General features: G+C 39.6%; 1 protein-coding gene across 1 annotated transcript in view; it reads right to left on the reverse strand.

The window, feature by feature from the left end:
- The window catches only part of LOC109928744 (ankyrin-2-like), a 909,810-nt gene that overhangs the window by 495,034 nt on the left and 388,342 nt on the right, over positions 1–26,434 (reverse strand). Inside the window, exon 2 of the mRNA XM_048605114.1 lies at positions 11,373–11,465. Within this exon, the coding sequence (XP_048461071.1) occupies positions 11,373–11,465 (93 nt within the window). The remainder of the gene's footprint in view (positions 1–11,372; positions 11,466–26,434) is intronic.

Genomic DNA, 26,434 nt, shown 5'->3' on the forward strand with positions numbered 1-26,434 from the left:
AGTGTAGGCACAATGGGCAAAATGGCCTCATTCTGAACTGTGATGATTCTCTAATTCTGAAGGTACTTGCTCAATTCATCTGCTATCTCCTTACCTTTCATTATTAACTCCCCAAGATCACCCAATTTTTAAACTTTCAAGTATCTAAAGGAACTCTTACTAGATATCTTTTAATATTTCCAGACAAATTTCTCTTAGAGTCATCGAGTCATATAGCATGGAAACAAACCCTTCAGTCCAAATCATTCATGCCTAAGTTTCCCAAACTAAACTAGTCTCATTTGCTCTGCATTTGGCCCAATTCCTCTTAACCTTTCCTGTTCATCTAAGAGTCTGAATGTCTTTTAAATGTTGTAACTGTACCTGCATCTACCACTACCTCTGGCAGTGCATTCCACATATAAACCATCTTCTGTGTGAAAAAGTTGCCCTCAGGTCACTTCTAAATCTTTCTTTTCTCACCTTAAAATTATGCCCTCTATTTTTGAACTCCCAACCCTAGGGAAAAGACCTTGGCTATTCACCTTATCTATGCCCCTCATGATTTTATAAACCACTACAAAAGTCACCCCTCAACCTCCTATGCTCTAGTGAAAGAAGTCCTAGCCTATCCAGCCTCTCCTTATAACCCTCCATTCCTGGTAACATCCTTGTGAATCTTTTCCAAACCCTCCAATTTAATAATATCCTTCCTGTAGCAGGGTGAACAGACCTGTACACAATACTCCAAAAGTGGCCTCACCAATGTCACATAAAACCTCAACATGATGTTCTAACTTCTATACCCAATGCTCTGACCAATGAAAGCAAGCATGCTAAAGACTTCTTAGCCACCTTGTCTACCTGTGGTGCAACTTTCAAAGAACCATATACCTGATCCCGTAGATCTCTCTGTTCAACACACTACCCAGGGCCCTACCATTAACTGTATCAGTCCTGTCCTTATTTGTTTTACCAAAATGCAATGCTTTGCATTTATCCAAATTGAACTCCATCTACCACCCCTCAGTCCATTGGCCCAATTGATCAGGATCCCTTTGTAATCTTAGATAACCTCTTCACTATCCACCGTACCATCAATTTCTTGTGTACTCTAAAATATTAATAAGGAGGCAAAATTGACTGTTTGCTTCTTTTTATACTCTGACAAATCTTTTGAACTGGTCCACACACCTTCACTCAATTGTCTTTTTTTCTTTAAGTTTGGTACTATTTTTAACTTTGTAGTTAACCACAGATGGTATATCCTTACCCTGGAACTTTTCCTTTATCATTGGAAAAACTTTATTTTGTATATTCTGAAATAGTCCCTTAAATAGTGCCACTGCACTGTCAGTGACCTATTGCTGAACTTAATTTGTCAGCTCACTTTTGCTGTCTCTACTTTCAAACCATCATAATGTATTTAAGTTTAAAATGCAATTTTTGGATCCAAATCAGCTATTGATTTGAACATGCAATGACAAAATATAGTCCAGAAACAAAACAAAAAGTTCTTTTAATTTTGGAAAATGCTGAATTTTGCCTTTGTGGGTTAAAATCTATTCAATCCCAATGCTTAAACTCATAAGGAGTCAATAATGGCAAAGGCCTTGCAGTCATTGCCTCTGAGTGGTAGAAGCACATATAGTCAATAATTTCAAAACAAGACAGAACGGGCACTTGAAGGAAGTAAACCTAGATGGCTATGGGGATTAAACAGGGAATGGAGCCAGATTGTTCCAGAGTGTTGACATGGACTCAATGGCTGAATGCTGATCTGTAATGACTTCATATTCTCCAGCCTCAGATCAAAAATATAAACTTACTGCAATTACACTGCCTCAAACTAAGTGTAAGTGTAAAACTGACCCCAGAATTATAGGCATTTGGGAAATGAAGTAACTTTGCTGGTGTTCTATCGAAATAAAAAAAGTTTATTTCTGCCAAAAACTTTCCTCATCAAGATCAGCATTAAATTCTGTTTTTTTAATACACTTTCACATGAACTTCATAAGAGATATTTAAGACTTTCAAATGTTCATGGGTAGGTCATGGTTTAAATTTCGTTGTTTAAATTTAAAGTAATATTTTCCATATACAAGATACATTGTTAATATTTTTGTATATGGATTATTTAATGCAACAAAAGAAACTCAAGCGCAAACAGTTGTCTGATTGTTGTGTTCGAAAGACATACAGATGGAGCACCTTTTACAACCCTCAAAATCCCCCAAAATGCTTTCCACCACTGTTGTGGTATAGTAAGTGTGATCATGAATTTGCACACTACAGGGGGCTCCCATAGCCTTTGCAATAATGACCAGATAACAATATGTTTGTGTGTTCTAATACAGGCATAACTATTGGCACAAAGCTTGACACCTCTGCCCTTCTTTAGAATAGTGTGATGGGATCTTTTATGTCCAGTTGAGAGAGCAGTTAGGGTTTCAGTTTAACATCATGATCAGGTCACTGCCGCTGCAGTTCTCCACAGGAATAGTCAGCCTGGGCTCTTGTGGTCAAGTATCCATAGAAAGATTTGAACCCTCTCCCTTCTGAGTCAGAGGTGAACGTGTATATATGCCTATGAACGCATGCATGCGCACGAGTGTCTGCACATGTGCATGTCTGTGTGGGATGGGGGGACGGCGGTGTGCGCACAGGGGTGGGGGGGTGAGTGCGCGCAGGGAGTGGGTGAAAGTGAAAGGGGGTGTCAGTGTGCATATTATGATGATGCTATGGCTTTAAAGAGGTGTGTTTTAAGAACACAGAACATAGAACAGTACAGCACAGTACAGGCCTTTGGCCTGTACTGATTTTGTGCCGACCTATTATCCTACTAAGAACAATCTACCCTGCATACCCTACATTTTACTATCCTCCATGTGCCTATCCAAGAGTCGCTTAAAAGTCTCTAAAGTATCTGACTCCACTACCTCTGCAGGCGGCGCATTCCACACGCCCACCACTCTCTGTGTAAAAAACCTACCTCTGACATCTCCCCTATACGTTCCTCCAATCACCTTAAAATTATGCCGCCTTGTAATAGTCATTTCCGCCCTGGGAAAAAGTCTCTGGGTATCCATTCTATCTATGCCTCTCATCATCTTGTATACCTCTATCAAGTCACCTGTCATCCTTCTTTGCTCCCATGAAAAAAAGCCCTAGCTCCCTCAACCTTTCCTCATAAGGTCTGCCCTCCAGTCCAGGCAGCATCCTGGAAAATCTCCTGTGCACCCTGTCTAAAGCTTCCACATCTCTCCTACAATGAGGTGACTAGAACTGAACACAATATTCCAAGTGTGGTCTAACCAGAGTTTTATAGAGCTGCAGCATAACCTCACGGCTCTTAAACTCAATTCCCCTGCCAATGAAAGCCAACACACGACACACCTTCTTTACATCCCTATCAACTTATGTAGCAACTTTGAGGGATCTACGGACGTGGACCCCAAGATCCTTCTGTTCCTCCACACTGCCAAGAATCCTGCCATTAACCCTGTATTCTGCATTCGAATTCGACCTTCCAATATGAATCACTTCACACTTTTCTGGGTTGAATTCCATCTGCCACTTCTTTGCTCAGCTCTGCATCCTGTTTTGTCCTGGTTTCTTTTAGAGAAAGACTGGGCGACAGATGCTGAGCAGCCTATGAGAAGATCAGCCTATGAGAAGATTTATAAAGAAACAAGGACTCACAAGTTGTTCAAGTTGGAACAATAGGAGCAGCCTGAGTGGGTGTGGTCAAGCTCTCACAGATCCAGGATTTTTTGTTCGTTTTTGGCAGTTGTTGCTTGGATCTCAGCAGGGTTGCAGGGCAGTGAATCTCTCCTGACTGCTACACTGTCTCCGGTTTATCATTTGATGGTTTTTCCTCCTGGGTTGAGACAATCCATTTTCCAAATGTGCCTTTTCACCACAACTGTGTTTACGGGATGTTGCTATATTGGAACAGTTAATTAGTAATAGTTACCATGTCTATTGTTCTGTTAAGTTTTCCAATAGAGTTGTTATTCCAAGTTCTTCTTTCTTTTGTTGCATTTTTAACTATATAGTGTTTGAATAAATTGTGTTTTGCTTTGTAAGCTGTCATTGATTCAAGTGCTTCCCTACATGAATAAATACCACTGAAGCCCTGTGTGCCAACATGTCATTCTTCAATATACATACAGATGAGTAAACACACAGAATTCCATACGATGAATCAATGTATGAAAATTAAAACCAATCAACAATGCAGTGCAGTTTGACCAATCGAATTGCATCTGAAACTCACACCCTGACATTTACCTTTAAAATAAGAAGTTACGTCTAGGCTATCTTCCTAATATATTTTGAGGGGGCTTGGTCCATAACAGTACGTATACACACGAGTGACAGCAAGAGCAAGTGAGAGCACGTGGGCGTGGGTGAGCGAGACCAACAGCACGTGCGTAAGCCAGAACAAGAGCAAGAGTGCATGCGTGAGCGAGACAGCGTGTGTATAAAGCTGTCCTTGATGATGGATGATGCTCGATGATGGCATGAACATTCAAACGGAGTCGTTTAAGTTGAGGAGGTTGTTGCACTGCAACTACAGCTGCAGTTCTGGCTGACCAGGAAACTTTCCCCACTCTAAGATCACATATTGTCAACTGAAGTCTTTACACAGATTCATGATCAACCTGCGAAAGTGCGACCATCTGTTCCACAAATGACACTTGAAAAGGTGGACAGTGATAACGATAATTTACTTTCTTCACTCTCTAGAAATTATTTTTCCCAAAGCTGAGACACCGATTCCTACAAGGGCTTCTTTTCACTCAATGTGATCCTATTTGCTTCTTTCTTCCTCGTATCTGCAGCATATCCGTTGGTGCACATCTGCCCAGTGAAAAATGATGCTTTGACACAAAGACGCACCAGCTGCATTCAATGTGGCTGCATTCAATGTAACCATTCAGTGATGTGCTTTGTAAGCTATGTCACTGATTCAAGTGCTTTCCTACATGAATAAATACTCCTGCAGCCGCATGTGCCAACATGTCATTCCTCAATATACATACACGGATGAGTAAACACACAGAAGTTTGGTGAAAATGAAGAAATAATAAATTCCTGCAGGTATTCTCTCTCAACATGGAAACGAGCATAACAATCAACAATGCAGTGCAGCTTGGAAATCAGGTTAGGCCTTACCTTTGGATTTACACTACAAATATAATATCCACTGAAGGACAAACATTGCCTCACAGCAAATGACAAGCAACACATTTAACACATTTTAAAAAAGGGAAAGGTACTCACAAGGAATACTTAGCAATCCTTGTTCTACAAATAAAAGCTTCATCCACACGCCATACCTTAGTCCCAAAGCCAATGCTCCAGAAGGCATAAATCTGACCATTTAAAAAGTACATTCAAATTTTCATAAGCTGTGTATGTCATTCTGAAGTAGATTTATTTTGGAATCATCTTTGGTAAGGACATGGATATGAATGTACTCCTGTCCTCCTCATGTTTAAAAATCCATAATAAATACTCGATGGCAAGAGGAACCCTGTTCCCAGGTGAGACTATGCCCCCAGTGTCATGTCTTCCATCAACAGGTCAAGTGGAGGCTGCTTTGATTTATATGATACATCATCTTACATCATAGTTCATGAAGCTAAATAGGTTCATTTGCCAATTTGAGAATCCTTAGTCTCTAGTCACTTCTTATGAGCTACAAACCGAAGAAAGAATACCTATAACAAAACATCAAAAATGTCCTTCCAGTCATGCAGGTCTTGATGATGATTTCATGCAAGGCTGCCAGGATCACCTGGGGAGCTAGGAAGAATCACTTCTTTTTCCCCTGACTTTCTGAAAGTATATTAGAATTTGAATGAATGAGAAATGTGAATTCTTTAACAATACCATTGATGAGCATTTCCCAGGCTTCAGAACATATGGTATATTCCAACTTTTCTCTTTCAAACATTACTTTAATATATATCTGGAAGCTTGTATTTTTGGACCTCCTAACGAGACCACTTAGAGGCTAGATGAGCTTATTCTTTCTTTTATTATCTATTCTATGATACAACAAGACACAAGGGAGCTGCCAACTCAGACTGATCATAGATCACAGATCCAGAAAGTGTGTTAGCCTTATTATTACAATTAATTTGACTGCGTCTGGGCAGCACAGACTGTATCAAGCTGATCACAGAAGAAAGAATTGGTACATTCAGTAATAGTAAGAAGTGTGGTTAGAGTGGACATACATCGCTAAAATGCAGGGCTGGACTTCTGATCCCAAGTCACGTAGCATGAGATGGGAAATTTCACACTTTGGACAAATATATCCAGGCTTTCGCATTGCGGGATAGATTCAAGCCCGCCACCCCTCAGATGCAGAGCAGAGGTGGAGAAAAGGGATAGCTATGCTATTTAAAAGGCCCGCCTTTGTTCTCTGGGACTTAATCTCAGATTTTCCTTGGAGTTTAGATTCCCTAGCCCCCATCCTTTCAATAGGCCACCCATCAATTCCCCATATCAGCCCTATGCTAACACACATAAACCCAAGATTCTTTGCCCTTACACCCTTAACAGCAGCGTACCCAGTACCCACCATTAGCAGACTTCAAAGAGCCATTTTAAAATAAAATAAAACAAAGGGCTAAATATCTACTACTACCTTCAACGTATTTATAAATCACTTACATCATGAAATCTCAAGTAAAAGTTATGGCAGTCCTTCCCTGCACAATAAAATCTCACTGTCACAAAGTGCCTTTTAGCCCTGGCACATCATCAATCCCTTAAGTTTGGTTTCTGAACATTCACACACAATAAGGACTATATTGAAAATTTTTTCTGATGATAATTCCTCAACTGTACTGAGACCTAAATTAGTTCCATGCATCATTCTTTTAAGCTGGGAAAATTTCATGGTAGAAGCTCTTAAAGTCTCTCTTGAAAAACTGGTCCTGTGGTCTTTGCTCCTACTAAATCTTCTATTTCAAGTTCCAAAAATTCTTTGACCTAAAGTTCTAGAGCAGTATTCCTGAAGGAAGTACTTTTCATGTCAATATGTCAGAGATAATTGGAGAATAACAGTGTACAGAACTGTGACAAAGAGGCATCTACCTGAGAATTGATGAGTAGAGGTAAGTCATCTGCAGTAACTCAAGCATAACAAAATATGTTTAGCATAAACTCTTAAAAGTGGATATTGCATCTCTCGTTTAGAGAGTGACATGGTTAAGATTTTATTCATGGCATGTAAAAATTGAAACTGAATAAAAGTTTACAAATGAAATTCAATCTTAATGATATTGGTGACATGAGAAAATAGGAAGTGATAGTTGAGAAGAAAATTGATTTGAAAATTCAAAATCATGATGGATCTGGGCTGATTGGCAAAATACTTTCCATCTTGGAAATACAAGCAATGGAGATGAGGAAAAGAAACTTTTCATGCAAGAAGTGATAGGATCTGGAATGTAATCCCTGAGACCATGATGCAGGCATGTTCAGTTGAGGCATTCGAGAGAGATTTGGATCATTATCTGAAAACGAAGAACGTGCAGGATTTTAGCACAAGGCGAGTTGCTGTTTTAGACAGCCAGCACTGAAAAGATTGGCTGACTGTGGAATTCCGGGTGGATCTTTAATGGAACTATCTTTCTTTAGCAGGCATTTTTATTTAACAAGGACAAACTCAACTTGTTGGTTTCAAGTTCTTAAGATTTGTAGCTTGGGTTATTGTTGTGTTGTAGATTTACTCGCCGAGCTGGTGTATTTGGTTGCAGACGTTTTGTCACCCTGCTAGGTAACATCATCAGTGTGCCTCTGGTGAAGTGTTGGTGTTCTGTGCCGCTGGTTATCTATATGCCTCGGTTTGCTGGGGTGGTTGATATTACTTCTGGTTCTGTTCTTCAGTGGTTTGTATAATGGGTCCAGTTCAGTGTGTTTGTTAATGGAGTTCTAGTTGGAATGCCAGGCCTCCAGGAATTTCCTGGCATGTCTCTGTTTGGCTTGTGCTCTAATGAATGTGTTGTCCCAGTCAAATTTGTGTCTTTTTTTAGTCCATGTGTATTGAGACCAGAGAGAATTGATCGTGTCTCTTGGTGGCTAGTTGGCGTTTGTGAATCCTTATTGCCAGTTTTCTTCCAGTTTGGCCTGTATAATGTTTCTCACAGTCCTTGCATGGCATTTTGTATATTACATTAGTTTTATTGGTTGCGCGAATGGGGACCTTTATGTTAGTCAGTAGCTGTCACAGGGTGGTTGTTGGTTTGTGGGCTACCCTGATACCTAGGAGTCCGAGTAGTCTTCTTGGAACACAAGAACAATGGGGAACTCCAGACTAGCGTACGCAGAAAGGCAACACATACAGACCAGATACTTAATTACACAACGGAAACTGAAATACTTAATTGACAACACTCCCCACAAGAATTCCTCAACATCATCAAGGACACCAGAATAGAAGAGGACGAGATTATGGTATCCTTCGACGTAACAGCACTATTTACATCCATAAACATTGACCTAGTCAAAGAGACAATTGCCACTCTGCTGGACAAAATCAGGAAGGCAGACACGCCATGACACGGACAGCATCAACAAGGAGAGCACCCTGAAACTACTGGATCTGTGCCTCACAACCCACTTCACCTTCAACGGCCATATATTTAAACAAATCAACAGAACACCAATGGGATCCCCAATATGAGGACTGATTGCATTACTGCTTCTGCTAAGATTAGAATGAACAGCATTCCCCACTATCCAACCCAAACTCTGGGTCTGCTATGTAGATGATATCTTTGTGATTATCAATCGCACATGACCGGAAGAAACCGACCAACACATAAACAACATCCTCATCAGAATAAAATTCACAAAAGAAGAAGAGAACACCAACCAACTACTCTTCCTAGATGTAATGGTGGAATGTAAGAACAGCGGGGAACTCCAGACTAGCTTACATAGAAAGACAACACATACGGACCAGATACTTAATTACACCAACAACCAGCCCAACACCCAAAAACGGAGCTGCATCAGTACATTATTCAAACGAGCATGACACACTGCAGCAACCTGGAATTGCGCAAAGCAGAACAGGAGCGCTTACACAGAATTTCTAAAAGGAATGGATACCCAAAAGGCACAATCGGCTGTTACATCTGTGAAAGGCCACAAGAAGAAGACATGGCCAGAAACACTAGTCACCCTACCATACATCAGAGATGACCACAAGACTACTCAGACCCTGAGGTATCAGGGTAGCCCACAAACCAACAACCACCCTGTGACAGCTACTGACAAACATTAAGGAGCCCATACCTACAACCAACAAAACTGATGTAATATACAAAATACCATGCAAGGACTGTGAGAAACATTACATAGGCCAAAGTGGAAGAAAACTGGCAATAAAGGAAACACGAACACCAACTAGCCACCAAGAGACACGACCAATTCTCACTAGTCTCAATATACACGGACAAAGAAGGACACGAATTCGACTGGCACAACACATCCATAATAGCACAAGCCAAACAGAGACATGCCAGGGAATTCCTGGAGACCTGGCATTCCAACTGGAACTCCATTAACAAACATATTGAACTGGACCTGATATACAAACCACTGATGAACAGAACTGGAAGTAATACCAATCCCCCCAGCAAACTGAGCATGTAAATAACAAGCAGGTCGAAACACTGATGGTTCACCAGAGGTGCACTGACGTTGTTACCTAGCAGGGTGACGAAACAGCTGCAATCAGACACACAGGCTCGGTGAGCAAGTTTGCAACCTCAACTTATTGATTTTGACAATGTAGTTTGTTAATCTCAAAACGTATTTTCATTCATTTATTTGAGTTATGTTGAAACATTAATTCGTAGATATAGCAGGGTCTGGGTAACTTCTGATAAGGAATAAAATATTACTTTCATGAAACAATAAACTCAATGATACTGAATTGTCGTGAATATTTAGTTTTGTCATAATAGTTGACAGTGTCTCAGGCAAATAAGCTCTCTGCTCAGTACAACTAACCTGACGTCCTCAGCAGATAATAAATTCCACAGAATGTGGCTTTGAAGACTCAGCCAAATTAATATCATACAATTAGAAAGAGGTCCCATGCTTATCTGAAATCCATGAAGGAAGACGACAACAACAAAAGATAGGAGCTGCTTTGTGGATGTCCTCACATTATGTTGAATTTAATGGCAGGACCTGAGCCAGGTTTTTCTTTCCATTTCTTGACCTCAATCAGCAAAATTGGCCAGAGTGCAAAGAAGGAGAAAGGGATTGAAAGATTAAAAACTGTGGAGAAATGAAGCCAGGTTTGACAAAAACATTAGGGTATTTGGAATAATAGGACAGCAGCAGAGTTGTGGAGAGAGGTTGAAATGCGAAGGGCAGTGGAAATATCTGATCACAGAGGTGGGGCTGGAGCAAGCAAACTGGATCAGTGGTTACGTGGAAAGGCACCTGTAGCACCTTGACACTTCCAAGATAATTCAATATTGGCCTACTAGAATTGAAACTATGCCTGCTTCAGCAGATATCAGCCCAGTGGCCTATCAGGATTGTATATAGTAGAAATCACCAAAGAAAGCGGAGAATGCCCAAACGGACAAACCCTACCATACTGCACTTAACTCGGGAGTTGCTTTCTCCAAGTCATAGGAAACTCAGACATTGCCGTGCACCCTATTTTTGGCTTCCCTCCCTATAGGAATAGCTCCAGAATCACGTTGAGGAGCCTCCTGCAATTTGTAGAATCAAGTTCCTGTGCACAGTCTCAAAATACAGTGATACCTGCAAATGGAAAGCCAGATAGCTCATTATTAATTCAATTTTTGAAGAAGATTTCTGAAAATCACATTTTGGTAAATGGGACATGTCGCAATGCTTCCCTTTCATTTTCTTAAAAAAATGAAAGTACCCCATTAAAAAACTCTTCAATGCAAGACAGTTTCAATTTTGTAATACAATAATATTTGTCATCATACCAGTTTTGTAAAAGAACTTTATACATGGAAATTGTTTATTCACTAGCATTATTAATTTTTCCAAAGATTTACTTTGTTTCATCTTTATTGCAACACCATCAAGATTTTTATTAGAGCAATTTGTTTTGCTGAAATGCAATATTCAGAGACATGACTAATTACATGCAAATGACAGTTCTGCAGGGATTTCAAGCCACAAATTGCACACATTTCATTACAAAAGGCAACTTTGTTATTGCTTGGGCAAAGCTGGTTAATAATGCCGGTGTGTTTTTTTTAACATGGACAGGCAAAGCATGACTTCTTGTAATTCAGATCTCAAGATTCCTTTCGAGTTTATGACAGAACTCCAGCACTACAAGTACGTGCTTATTAAGCCTTTACCTCCTGACGACTTGGGACCATCTGATCCTGGAAAGTTACCCTGTGACGTAACAACCTCTCCCGGGGAGGGGGGGGGATTTCACTCCCACCTTGCTGTCATGTGGGAATTAAGAAAAGAAGAGTCATGGTGTAAGAAAGGAAATCATTGGCAATGCAGTGTGGTATTATACTATTAGCAAGCAAATAACAGGAGCTTTTCAATTCCTGTGATTCAAACTGCTGCAAAGTGACATTTTACCAATAAGCAACCTTCCATGACTGGTCGGGATGAGCGTCTGACCAAACTGAAAACCCAGAGGGGTCAGAATTTTAAGACTTGGATTTACTTACAAAGACTGGAGTTTTCCAGGTCTTGTTGATTTTAATTTTGTAGCTGTAGCTCTGATAACAGCACTCAATGTACTTTAGATGAAACATTTTTTGAAGAATTGATTCTTGGTTGAATTGTTGAGGAACAGACTATCACTCTACATTCCTTAAACATGAATCGTTAATCTTTAGTGACCTCATGAGGACTGTCCGCTTATTGATGGCCTGATGGTTTGAGCATATTAAGTGTTTTGGGTGTTTGTGAGCTGGTTACAAGCTTATGCTAAACGTACAATGATAGGAAACTATGTATTTCAATTTTCATGGAACTGTAGATAGTTTTGGAGAAGGGGAACAAAAGAAGTCAACAGGGAGATATGAAATTTTCAACATGTGACGGCCATGTATATATTTATGTTCAATATTAGTCTTCAGTGTTGCTGCGGACTAGGAATTATACTAACAAGCATAGGTTTATTCCTATGTTGTGCTTGTTGTGTGTTATGTTAACATTCCTTGCCAGTACAGTAGCAAATCTGCATTTGATAAAGTCTTAATAAGAAAATACGCTTCTGTTCCTTGATTTATCAAGGAAAGGTAGCAGAAATATTCTGGGCTGTCAGGTCTGTACTTTGCCTTGGCTTTTTTGAATAGACAAACTTTATCTTTCAAAGCCAAAATTCAAACGCTCATCCCCAGTGAATAGTGCAGGAACATTACTGCATTGATGTGGAGGTTCCCATCCAATTTCAGTATTTAATTTTAGTTTTCAGCATAAATTAAACGAGATACCACTTCCACAATAAATCCAAGTAAATACACAAATATCCTGCACTTTCACAAAATTTTGCAAGCAGCATTCATTTAAAGTATTACTTAAGTTTGCATTTCACGAATCTGTTAAGTGAATAACAGATTAAGTGAATCTGTATGAGACATATAGACAAGTCGTAGAAATAAGAAATAAAACATTAAAAAGAAAGAAATGAAGCTTTTAAAAGACATAGGCTCCTCTTAATTAAACTGATTTCTTAAAATTCCAAGAGCACATGCAGTGCAGCATATGTAAAGCCATTCTGACCCCTCCCTGAGTTTGGAGGAAGGTTAAGCTATTATTTTCAAATAATTAGCTAATATTGCAAAAACAAAATGAAACGAGAGGCACAGAATGCTGCAAAGAGAAAAATTAGGAATGAAGTTTCTGAAAGAAAAATGGAGCAATCCAGGCTAGGAGGAATTAAAGCATCATCACAAAAGGTCAGTGTTATTCACTTGCTGAAGTATTTGTCAATATTTTTGAATATTAAACCTCAAATCAATTTCATGTCACTTGTTACTATCTGAGGTAGTCTTACCCAGTATTACCAGTGACACATTTATGAGCCAAATAATAGAGATGATTGCAGGTTTGTTGCTTTAGAATTTCATAACAGCTTGACCATAATGAGATTGTTTTGAACACAGGAACAAGAATTAGTCATTTAACCCCTTCAGCCAGCGCTGCCATTCAATGAGATTATGGCTGATTTGTGGCCTAACCTCATATACCTACCTTTGGCACATATCCCTTAATAACTTTGCCTTTCCGAAATTTATCTATTACAGACTTAAGATTGAACAAATGATCTAGTGTCCTCTGCTGTTAGTGGATATTGTTCCAAATATCTACCACACTTGTTTGTAGATGTGTTTTTTAATATCTCTCCCGACTGGCATGGCCCTAATTCTCAGACTATGGCCCCTAGTTTTGGATTCCCAGACCAGTGGAAAAATTTAACTTTATCTAGTTTGTCCTTTCCTGTTAAAATCTTGAAGGCTTTGATCAGATCACCCCTTGACCCTCTAATTTCTGGAGAAAACAGGCCTGATTTGTATAATGTCTCCATGTAACTTAACACCTTAAGTCCAAGTATCATGCTTGTAAACCTACATTATATTTCCTCCAAGGCCAATATATCATTCCCAAGGTGTGGCACTGCTCACAGTACTCCAAGTGGAGTCCAAACAGGGTTTTGTGTAGCTACAGAACTTCTACATCCTTGTTCTCCTGTCCTCTACTTATAAAATCACCATTCCATCAGCTTTTTTGATTTTTTCTGCACCAGTTTGTGGCATTTTAAAGATCTATGTACATGAACCTTTAAGTGTCTTCGAGCATCTACTGTATTTAAGTTCATACCAGCTAGAAAGTACCCTGAGCTATCCTTTTTTCATCCGAAAAAGGAAACCCCACGTGCTTGAGTTGAACTCTACCTGCCACTGTTTTGCCCATTCACTTAGTCTATCATTATCCCTTCATAATTTTATGCTGTCAACGGTTGACAATGCCACCTAACTGTATCATCGGCAAATTTAGATTCATGACTTTCTATGCCATTATATCCAAGCCATTAATAAATCTTGTGGATAACTAGAGGTCCTAACACAGACCCTTGTGGGTCACTACTGGTCACATCATGCCAATTTAAGTACCTACCTATTATCCCTACTTTGTCAATTGCCACTCAACAAATTTCCCAGCTATGTCAGTAATTTGCTCACAATTCCATGAGCTTCTTCCTTAGTTAACAGTTTCTTATGTGGGACTTCATCAAATGCCTTCTGGAAGACAAATAAACAACATCCATCGACATTGCCATGTCCATTACCTTAATCTACCTCAATGAGGTTTGTCAGGCATGACCTACCCGTCATAAATCCATGCTGGCTCTCCCTGATTAGCTAGAAATTTTCCAAGGTGATCAGTTTCCCCATCCTTGATGATAGATGCCACGGATTTTCCCAACACCACTGTTAAGCTAGCTGGTCTATAAATGCTGGGTTTTTCCTCTTTCACACTTCTTAAAGAGCAGAGTGGCTTGTGCAATTTTCCAATCCAAAAGGATGACTTGGATGACTCCTGTATCTAGGGAACTCTAAAAGATTATATCTAGGGTATCTACCATGTGGTCTCCTACTTCCTTGAATGCCCCCTGATGGAAACCATCAGGTCCTGGGGATTAGTTACTCTTTAATTCCATTTATTTCCTCATTACCATGGTTTTACTTATGTTAATTTTATTCAGTCCCTATTCTTGATCCACTATTAATTTCTTCAGGACTTCCAACAAACTATCTTCTTTTACTATAGGTACTGAGGCAAAGCAATTTTCAATATGTCTGCCATTTTCCCATTTTCAGTCTTTAGTGGGCCAACATTGATTATCACCGCTTTCACTTTATGTAACTATAGAATTTCTTCTTATTGATTTTGATGCCCTCGGCAAGTCTCCTTTCATAATTCCTTTCAGTAGCTCTGATAAGCTGCTTTGTGGCTCTTTGCTAGTCTTTGTATCTTTCTCATTCAGCAGATCTGTGCTGTTTATTGCATTTTTATAAGCCTTTCTTTTTGTGTTATGCTATCCTTCATCTCTTTAATTGTCCACGGCTGGTCCCTCCTCCCGCCACTCCCCCAGTGATGTGGAGCTTTTACTTCTTAGGGGTATAAACTGGTTTTGTATTGTGTTAAATGTTTCTTTAAACATCCTCCATTGTTCTTCAATTGTTTTACCCTTTAGCAGATTTTTCCCTGTTTACTGTGGATAGTCTGTGTTATCTTATTAAAGTCGGTCTTACTAAAATCTAAAACTCTGGTAACTGATTCATGCTTTTTGTTTTCACACACTACATTGAACTCAATCATGTTACGATCACCGTTTGATAAATATTCACATACAATTAAATTCCTAATTAAACGCAGTTCATTACTAAATCCAATATTGCTGGTCTCCTTATTGCATCCAAGGCATATTGCTGTCTGTCTGAAACAATCCCAGACACACTTAAAAAATTCACTACCTTTCTGACAGGTGCTTGTCTGCCTCTGCCAATGTTAAAGTTTAAAATCTCCCATTAATACTAATCTGGCTTTGCTACACATTTATCTGATTTCTGCACTTATACAATCTAGCACTTCTGAACTGCCACCGGGGATCTATACACAACACCTATTACAGTTTTAGATCCTTTACTGTTCCTCAATTTCACCCATACAGTCTCCATTGAATGCATTCCCCTCATACTTCAATGGTGACAGAAGATTATAATTTTGTTTCTAATCAGTGAGGCTACTTCACCTCCTCTGCCACTTGCCCTGTCCATCCTGTAAACTTTATAACTTGATATATTTAGCTCCAAATCCTGATCATCCTGTAGCCACATCTCAGTAATGGCTGATATATCATAATCTCGAATCTGAAATTGAGCTTGCAGCTCATTTAATTTATTCCTTACATTCCATGAATTTGTATATTCAATTCTTATTCAGGCCATACACCACAAACTCTCTCTCAGCACTGGTACTTAATTCACCTGTTTATTATTTCTCTCCTGCAGTTTAATTAATACACTTAAAGTTTTACTGCCATACTTGAAGTAGGATTCCGGACTTTCTTTTTTTTAATTCTCTTCTCTTACTTGAAATTATATTGACTTCCCACGAGTCCTTCCCATCACTTACTAGTTAAAAAGTTCTTATGACCAGACTGTTTCACCTTTCTGTCAAGACGCTGAAGGTCCTGTTTTCTCCTCTGTCTTCTTGCCTTTATGTATCTCACCTGAACATAGCAACTCTCACACTCTTCTGGCTCTCCTGTCCTTTTCAAAGTTGGCCACATACCATATCGAGGCTCTGCATACCAGATGGTTAGTAGAGTCCAAAGACAGCAATCAATTTCAGGTTTTTGTGAACAGAACTCATGCTGAATAATCATGACTGGAGACCCAGTTTTTTATTTGAAATAAACTTCCATAACAAAGCAGTTGCAGTGTTTCCACAATTATCCAACGCAAGAGCAACTCATGAATTCCCCACAGTCATCTAGCCGAACCTTTCCTGATGCATACGATTTTATTGTCAGCACACTGCAAAACTTCATTTTACCATTTATGCTCATTTCAGATGTATTCTGGAGAGTTTTGGTTGTTATAGCATGAATATAGCATCAGCATGACAACAAAACAGGATGGTCGAAAGAACCCTCAAACAGGGAGATCTGGCTAAGTGCTGAGTCTGATGTATTAATCATTCCGAGTGGTGCCATTATTCAGTGGTGATCCATCATAGTTGTCAACCTTCAACTGTCGCATTTTGGGTTTCTCAACATAAAGATACACATTTGAGTAACTGATTTTCTCAGACTGGGACTGAATTTCACTCCAAATATTTGAAGCCAAAAAGAAAGAAAAGTAAGTTGAATTTCAATCTATCAAATTAATTGCTGTGTTTTATTTAAAATTCAGAAGAGAAAATATAGAAGAAACAACTATTTAAGTTCATATTTGTTCTGCTCCATTGATTGATGGATCCTCATTATTTTAATTGCATCTGTTCTTGTATTCTCAGTGTAGACCAGAATAAATGATAGATGTTCTCTTTAAATCTGATCCATTCTAAGTAATTCCATTAACATAGTCAAACACTGTTGGACAGTTTAATTGTTTTTGTTTCTGAACAAGTTAAGGCAAGACTGCATTCCAGACAACTGAAAGATATCTCCTCTGAAAAGAACATAAGCTTTCTGATTTGATTCTGATCTACCAACTACCGATTCTAATAGCACTGTCCAAAGCCTTTTCCATCTTCAATGGAGAATCAAACTGATTAGCATACATATAACAGGTACCAATCCACTATGGGCAGCTTTCAGCCACTCTAAAATTCAGATTACACAGTAGTTTTATTTCAAATCTTTTTCAAATCCTTATCAATATTAAATAATTGTGATCTTTTACATTAAAACAACATTTTAGAAACTTTTGATTGTGGGCTCCTTCAAACCACTATTTTAAACTTTCCATTGTTTTAGTTATCATTAGGCACTTAACAAGGAGGAAATCTGACATCCAAATAAATTTGTGACAATGCATAAAAGGGACAAACTTTTAAATTGCATTCCTAGCACAAAATGCTTGACTCACCATGACCACATATGGGGAATTCCAACTTCAAATAATAACAAAATGAGCTTTATGCTCTCATGCAATACCTATAAATCTTGCTGATACACATCAATCATTATCGCCCAGTTGAACAAAAACAAAAGAACTGTTAAATGAACTGTGAAATGTTCATTCTGTAGTAATTTCGCAAGAGCCTGTAATGATGACAAAACATGCTCGGTAATGTGCACTATTTTCATTTACCACTGGAACAAATTATTTCCAATAATTTAAAAATTGCTTGTGACATTTAATTTTACTCCATTATTGCAAAACCTATTAAAATTATGGAAAGAACATTTGCCTTTTATGTGAGCAATTCACTGAGGTACAAATCCAGATAGATCCAACTGATCATACAACTTGCTTTGATTTTTAGCAGCACACAAGTCTCTTCCTCTGAATTCCTGACTTTCAGTCCCATCGCTTAAATCTGTGGCAGAAATGTTATCACATAGAAATGTGCCTTCACCCAGGCCCCTGTTCCACCTCTTCCCTGTCTTTGTATTCACTCATGGGATGTCAGCGAGCTAACATGGCCACCATTTGTTATCAAGGGCAGTTAGGATAGACAAAGTGGTGGTGACCTTTTGAATTGCTGTTCATAGTTTGCTGTGGGAAGTGTTTAAGTTTGAAACTCTAGGATTTTGACCCAGCGAGAGAGAAAGGAACACAGCTCTAAGTCATGATAGTGCGGGGCTTGGAGGGAAATTTGCAGCTGGTGGAGTTCCGATACATTTGTTACTCATTGTCCTTCGAAGTATTGGAGGTTGCAAGTTCGTAAGATGGTGCTGAAAGAAACTTGGCAAGTTCCTGCAGTGTATCATGTAGATAGTACACATTACAGCTACTGGTGAAGGGAGGGAACGTTTAAGGTGGTAGAAGGTGTACCAATCAAGTGGGTAATCTTATCCTGTCTCAACTTTTGTTGGAGCTGAACTCATCTAGGCAAGTGGAAAATAATCCATTGCACTCCGTACTTGGGCCTTGTGGATGGTGGACAAACTTTGGGAAGTCAGGGGATGAATTCACAGAATTCCCAATCTCTGACCCATTCTGTAGCTGCATTATTTAGAAAGCTGGTTCAGTTAGGTTTCTAGTCAATGGTAACCCCCAGGAAGTTGACAGTGGATGATTTAGCAGGATGCTAATGATGTTGAACAATCAAGGGAATGATAAATTCTCTTTTGTTGATGATGACCTTTACCTGGCACTTGTGTGATGAATGTTAATTACCATTTTATCAATCCAAATCTGAATTCTCTCCAGATCTTGCTGCATGCATTTTAGCAGGTGGGTGGGAGAGAAAGGAGAAATCATGAAAGTGCATGTTCAGGATCATTCATTAGTGTACATCCCAACTTTTGAGTTTATGACAGTAGAAAAGTTATTGGAGACGGATGGGCTTAAAACAGTACCCAAAAAAATTCCTATTGTGATGTTCTGGAACTGAGGTAGTTGACCTCCAACATCCATGACAATCTCCAGTTATGCTAGGTATGATACCAATCAGTGAAGAATTCTTTCCCTGATTTCCATCAATGTCAATATTTCTGGAGTTCCTTTATTCAGTGGAATTAGAACATTGAAAAAGGAATGAATCACATGGCTCAAGCCTAGATCACTCAATACGAATCATAGCTTGTATTTCTGTATCAACTGCATTTTCTGCCTATTCACTCCCCATGTCCTTTAATCCCCTTTGGGGTGGATATATCCAATGATTCACAACCATTTGAGTGACGAATTTCCCCTTATTTCATTTGGAGCAAGTCTGTTGAGAGATTTGGAGCCAAGAGGTCCTGATGGAACCTAAACTGAGAATGTATAAACAGGGTATCGCTGAGTAAGTGACTTTTGATAGCACTGTCGATGACACCTTTCATTACTTTCCAGATGATTGAGTAGACTGATAGAACAGTAACTGGTAGAATTGGATTTGTCCTTTTCTAGACAGGATATATCTGGCCAATTTTCCACATTGTAGTCCTAACCTTGAACACAAACTAGAAAGGCTTCGCTATGGTTGTAAGATGGAGTTATTTTTCAATAATTAATCAATTTACAGATTTACAGATCAGATTAAACAAGTGAAATACTAAATTATATTAGGTTTAATTGTGGTTGGTTGTAAAACAGAAGCATGCTGTATGGCACAGGTCAAAAGGAAGATAATTTATGGTTTATTGTTGCTTAATGAAATAGCTCAATGTAAATTTAGGCTAGAATAAAGGGATTTTACTCAAGACAGAGCTGTGTTTTAATATGGTTTAGCTTTAGTACCAACCTCACATTATCCCAAATTATGTTCCATCTTCCACGTTTATGACCACTTCCTGAACTTGTCTATATCCCTCTGCAGACTCTGTCTTCCTCACCACTTGCATCCCCAACTATTTTTATGGGCCATCTGCAAACATGACTGTCGTACTTTCACTTTTCTCATCCAAATCATTAATCCATATCGTAAATAAATGTGGCCCCAGCACTGATCCCTGTGGCACTCCACTGGGTACAGGTTGCCATCTTGAAATGTCTCCTTATCCCAACTTTGTCTTCTATTAGTTAGCCAATTCCCTTTCTCATGAAGGAAGATGTGAACATAAAGGCTTGTTTGCCTTTTTGTATTGTATAGCCTAAGTAATTCAATATAAATAATAGATGTTATTCAAAGAAAGTAGAGTCTATAAAGTAGGTAGCCATTATTTCATATTGGCTGGGAGTTTCCATTTTTAGTTTTAAATGTTGAAGGAGAGAGCTCATGCCCCCAAACAGGGAGATGATCTGGCAAGCTATGTGCCAACCAGCAGGTTTCTCAACCCATCAGGTGATGGTGAGTGAGAGAAGTCCCACTCCACAGTACCTAAGGCTGCCAGCCAATTGGAGACAAGCAGTTACTGGCAGCTACAAAGCCTTGGAGGCCCAGGCTGTAGAGTAACCACAAAGACCAGGACCAGCCAGAAGGTAAATTATATTCTTGGGCGTGAATCTTCGGGTGGGTGTCACAGGATGGGGAGCTCAGGAGATCTGAGACAAGGGCAGGGTGATGGCTTTCATTGGCTGCCTCTGCTCCCCCATTCATGTTCACAGATTTGGACAAATAAAAGTTTCCCCTTTCCAGCCAAATGTGGCAGGCAGGCAGGCCCACCTTCCCAGTTTTAAGAAGACAGCCACTTTTCTTGGCTGCTAGGATGCTGGGTGATTGAGTCAGTGGCTGTTGTGGCCCTAAACTAGTTAAGGATCCTAATGAGTGGCAGGTTAGGAAGTTTGACCATGGCCTCTTCCACCAGAACTTAATTTCTAACGTGATCTGAAGGGGATGAGCATTTCTCTCTGGGGCCAACTCACCCAGTAACATGCCCTTCTAACAATTATCACTGTCTCTTTTAGGTAGGGAAAATCTGACCAATTGAAATCAAATCACAAGAATTAAGCTCATTAGAAACGGAGAAGTAGCAAAAGTAGCATAGTGTATTCCTGTTTAATTTTCTTGCATATTCCGGAAAAACAGCTGCGTTTTGTGATGTCAGCTTATGCAATACCATGCACTATGTAAATTGGCAGAAGACTGGCATCTGTGATGCTGGGGACCTCACTAAGAGAATAAGTTAGATAAACCATTTGGCATTTCTTGCTGAAGGTTGCAAATTCTTTAGTCTGGTCTTTTTGGACTGACATGCTGGGCTCCCACACTATTGAGTGTATGCCTATTTATGCAGGTTCCTCTTCTGTTTAGTTGTTTAATTGACCACCACCATCCCCAATTTGATGTGGCAGGATAGAAGAGCTTTGATTTGATCCATTGGTTGTGGGATCACTTTACTCTATATATTCCATACTGCTGCCACTGTTTAGTATGAACATCCTATGTTAGAGCTTCACCAGGTTTTATGGACACAAGGGAGAGATAAAGTAATTATTCATTTACTGCTCTCGTCTTCTGTCAACATAGGTCATATTTATTATCTACTCTTACCTTCCTTTTCCCTGTTAAAAATAGCTAGACGTATGGTTCCCTAGACGCTGTTTGTGAAAAAGTTAAAAATGACCCTCAACGACTTCTTTTGGATTTAAATTTTTATTAATGCATTCAAAACCCAGGGGAATGGTTCACAACATACACATCCAAGAAAGAGCGAGACAGAAAGGAAAAAAGAAATTACACAAAGTATATAAATCAAAGAAATTAACATTAGTTCATGTGAACTAGACAAATTAGTTAAGTCATTGTCCAGTGGAGGTCCTAGTTGGCATTATACAGAAGTACTTTTCACAGGAGCTCAGATGAAGTCAAATTATTGGTGAATGTGCAGCTGTTGTAAACTCAAAAAAATCAGTTTACTTTGCAAGTGAAATACAGGAGTCTTTCCAGAATTCAGACTTCAGATAAAGATGGAGATCGGATCTTTAGCTAAGCCTGCAGCTGCTTGTGATATGTTTTATCTAGTGTTAAAGATACTGACTAAAAGAGTCAAAGTTACACAATTAAAAACTGTTCAATGCCCAACAGTTTCAAACATGACTGGGATTTCAGTTTGAGCCACTTGAGTTAATGAGTTGGGTTTGATTTTCATCAAAACCCATTGTGTTTTGTAGTTGGCGTTTATTAACAACATCTTCAACGTAGGTGTGTTTCAATGATGTCATGTGTTCTGAACTAACTGGTGTAGAGATCTTACTTCTGGTTCCTCATAATGTCTATACAAGACAAGGAATGTGACTGGTAGATCTTTTGTCAAATGTGTTTGTTCTTGCAGCACCTGTTGCAGGTCATATCTGGCAGACACATACTTCAGACTTGGGCAGTTCCATCAGTAGGGGTGCTACAAAGCCACTCTTGGTCTTCGAAACTGAAGTCCCCAAATCAAAGTACATTCTATACCTTTGAAATACTCAGCTGACCCTAGTGGAAATTTGTCTCTGAGGCACTAATGCAGCAGTATGCTGTCTGGACATGGAAGTGCCATGGCTTTGCCTTAAAGAACCCAAAATCACATTCTGAAGTATGACAAACTTGGGATATTCACAACTGCCGTTTACTTCAGAGTACCTTAAATTAGAGCAAGTGTGTAACGGACCCCACTAAATTAATTAACAGAAAATGCTAGTCTTTGGAGTTATTTTTTCAACTATATTTTACACTTCTGGATAAAGTGCACAACATCTGGAGTAAATCTAAGTAATTGCACTTCATGTGCTGCCATGAAATCCAATAGTTTATATTGTATGACTTCAAAAATCAATAAATTGATAAAAGAGAAGTAGATGGTCAATGCTTACACTGATATTCTTCACTCAATAATTAATGAGAATGAGTACTATATTGTCTTACATAAATATTTCTTCCAGCTCTTTTCAGTTTAAAAGGGGCTGTGTCAAAACAAAATAAATTTATCTGTATTATGGAATCTTTCATCTTGAAGTAAGCCTATGTTTTATTCAATATTTAGAACTTGCTAAAACATCATGTAGAAAAATGGAATTTTCTTGGATTTTCACAGAAGGCAATCAAGTGAACTTGGATGTCAACCCAAGAAAATCTCCTTGGAAAACATTTCCTGAACAAGAAAATTTTAATCCATAACATATGTGAACTATGATTAACACCAGTGTTTTTTAAGAGCACAAACAGGAAAGGATGCTCTAATTATCACTGGTTTTCTTCAGGAAGTGTAGGACTTGCAGTGTAGTGGATAATGTCTCTGTCTCTGACTTAGAGGCTTTGAGTTAGAGTCTAAATCCAAGACTGGATGTTTGAGAAAGTGATGTTCGTAACATGCTAAAACCAATTGACCATCAACCTGTAAATTCTTACAAGTATAAAAAGGTAGGAATGTCTCCTGGTCAGCCATAGTTAATGCAGAGCCACTTCCCTCAAGCTACGGTCTTTGGTAACAGGCCACGCCTGTTCCAAAAAAGGAAAATTAGCCACAAAAAACAGATGTAAGCATGAGTCTTGGAGATAGCAAGAACTGCAGATGGTGGAGTCAGAGTCAATACAGTGTGGAGCTGGAGGAACACAGGAGGTCAGGCAGCAGAGGAGCAGAAAAGTTGACATTTTGGGTTTACACCCTTCATCAGGCCTGGGGAAAGAGGAAGGGAGCTCGGAAATAAATAGAGGGAGATGGGGTTGGGCTGGGGCAAGGTAGATGGGACGCAGGTAGGGGTTTTTGGCAATAGGTGAGAAAAAAAGATGGACAGGTTATGTCAGGTCAAGGAAGTGAGGATGAGGGGGAGGGCTGGACATGGGAGGGAGGCCAGGGGTGGGGAGATTTTAAAACTGGTAAATTCTATGTCAGAGGTCTGTAAACAGAGTCTGTAAACTCCCAAAGCAGAATATGAAGGGTTGTTCCTCCAGTTTACGTGTGGCATCATCGTGACACCGGAGGAGGCCCAGGATGGACATATCACCCAGGGAGTGGGAGGGGGAGTAGAAATGGTTCGCGACTGGAAGATGCTGTTAATTATAGCGTACAAAGCGCAAATGCTCCGCAAGTCAGTCTTTGAGTCTATGCTTAGTCTCACCGATGTACAGGAGACCACAAATCGGGAGAAATGAATACAGTTGACCTGGTTGGAGGACATACAGGTGAATCCCTACTGGATTTGGAAAGATTGGGGCCTTGGACGGAGGTGAGAGGGGAGGTGTAGGGGCAGGTGTAGCACCTCCTGCTGTTGCAGGAAAAGGTGCCAGGTTTGGTGGGGTTGGTAGCGAGTGTGGAGCAGACAAGGGAGTCATGGAGAGAGTGGACCCGACGAAAGGCAGGTAGGGGTCGGGAGTGAAGTATCTCTTTGGTGGTGGGGTCGGATTGTAGGTGGCAAACGTGGAGGAGGATGATGCGCTGGATATGGAGGTTGGTGGGGTGGTATGTGAGGACTCTCCTTATTTTTGTTGGGGAGAGGGGGTTTGAAGGCAGAAGTGTGGGAAATGCAAGAGATGTGGTTGAGGGCATTTCAATCACCAGAAGAAAGTTACGGTCCTTGAAATAGGAGGATATCTGGGATGTCCGGGATTGGAACGCTCCATCTTGGGAGCGGATGCGGTGGAGGTGGAAGAATTCGGAGTATGGGATCACATTCTTGCAGGAGGGTGAGCGAGAAGAGGTGCAGTTAAGGTGGTTATGGGAGTCGGTGGGTTTGAAATAGATGTCAGTGCCGAGATGCTGACGGGAGATGGAGACGGAGAGGTCCAGGAAGGGGAGGGAGGTGTCAGAGGGTCAGAGATGGTTCAGGTGAATTTGAGGTTGGTGTGAAAGGTGTCAGTAAAGTTCATGAACTGTTCAAGCTCTCATGGGAGTATGATGCAGCACTATAACAGTCATCAATGTAGTGTAGCAAGAGGTGAGGGGTGGTGCCTGTGTAACTGCAGAAGACGGACTGTTCCACTTATCCTATGAAGAGGCAGGCATAGTTTGGACCCATGCGGGTGTCCGTAGCTACCCCTTTAGTTTGTAGGAGGAGTCAAAAGGAAAAGTTGTTGACGGTAAGCATGTATCTTGTTGACCTCGTGTCATTAGACATGGGACAAAGTGTTTCTTCAGGCGCCATTCATTCTTTTTCTTCTCCCACATATTCTGCCTGAAGAGAGCCCAATGTTTGAAATGTCATTTCATTTAATACATGTTCTAAGATCATTGGAAGTACTGTGCTGCCACAGAGACTTCTTGTTTACATACGAGGGATTTCTGCGATAAAACCATTTATCGAGTAAGGTTTTGAAATGAATGTTTTTATTGTTGGGACAATGCAGAGGAATACTACAATGCTAATTTTTCCAAACACCACTAAATTTAAAACAACAATATTGCATTCATTCTTAAGGAATGCTCCCCATGACAATTATAAATCAGAAAAATCATTAATCACAGCTCAAATTACCTGCTCAACTATGTCATTGTGAGCAAGACACAGAGCAGCAGACATAACATAAATGTCATATGTCCAAGTCTACTCTAAAATTCTGCATCTTTGTTTCAAAAGTAGCAGCACACCATAGATCAGAAAAACACAAGCAAACATTCAATCCTGTACTAGCCACAGCTGTACTCCAGCAAAGCCAGTAGAAAAGCTATCACAGGCAACTAGCAGTCATTGTGTATTTATTTCTTCCATTTTCCTTTCAACTACTGTCTTTGAAAATTGCAATAGCACACTGAGCAAGTCAAAATTTACTACATCAATACATTCTGGACAGATTTCCATAGCAACAAGTTGTGACTCATTAATTACAAATTCCAGATATCTTTAACATGACCTTTCGAAAGGAAGATGACTGTCAATAATGTAGACAAAATACAATTAGGTCTTCACAATAAATTCGTATTGATGCAATGCTCCTGAAATATTATCTGTACTGTTAACGTGATTCTTGGTGGTAAGTAAAATGTTACAAATGTGCTGGGTAACACTGGCAGGGTGAGACAAGAATAAATGTAATTCCTCCAGTTAAGTGTCCAAAAGCTATTCAATTTGATGTTTTCATTGTTGGATATGATTGCAAACCACAGTTTGATGCAGAATACAATTTTATAAAGAACATTTCAGTGATTAAATGGTGTTAATTCTACTCTATGCAGGTCATCAGAAAACTAATGGGGTTGTATTGCACCCTTTGTCCCACACATACCTGATTTTATAATGGCCTGCAATTCATTCCAGAGGTAACAAGGTGTAGAGCTGGATGAACACAGCAGGCCAAGCAGCATCAGAGGAGCAGGAAGGCTGACGTTTCGGGCCTAGACCCTTCTTCTGAAGAAACATCAGCCTTCCTGCTC

The sequence above is a fragment of the Rhincodon typus genome, chromosome 1 (assembly GCF_021869965.1).
Source record: "Rhincodon typus isolate 14 chromosome 1, sRhiTyp1.1, whole genome shotgun sequence".
NCBI lineage: Eukaryota > Metazoa > Chordata > Chondrichthyes > Orectolobiformes > Rhincodontidae > Rhincodon > Rhincodon typus.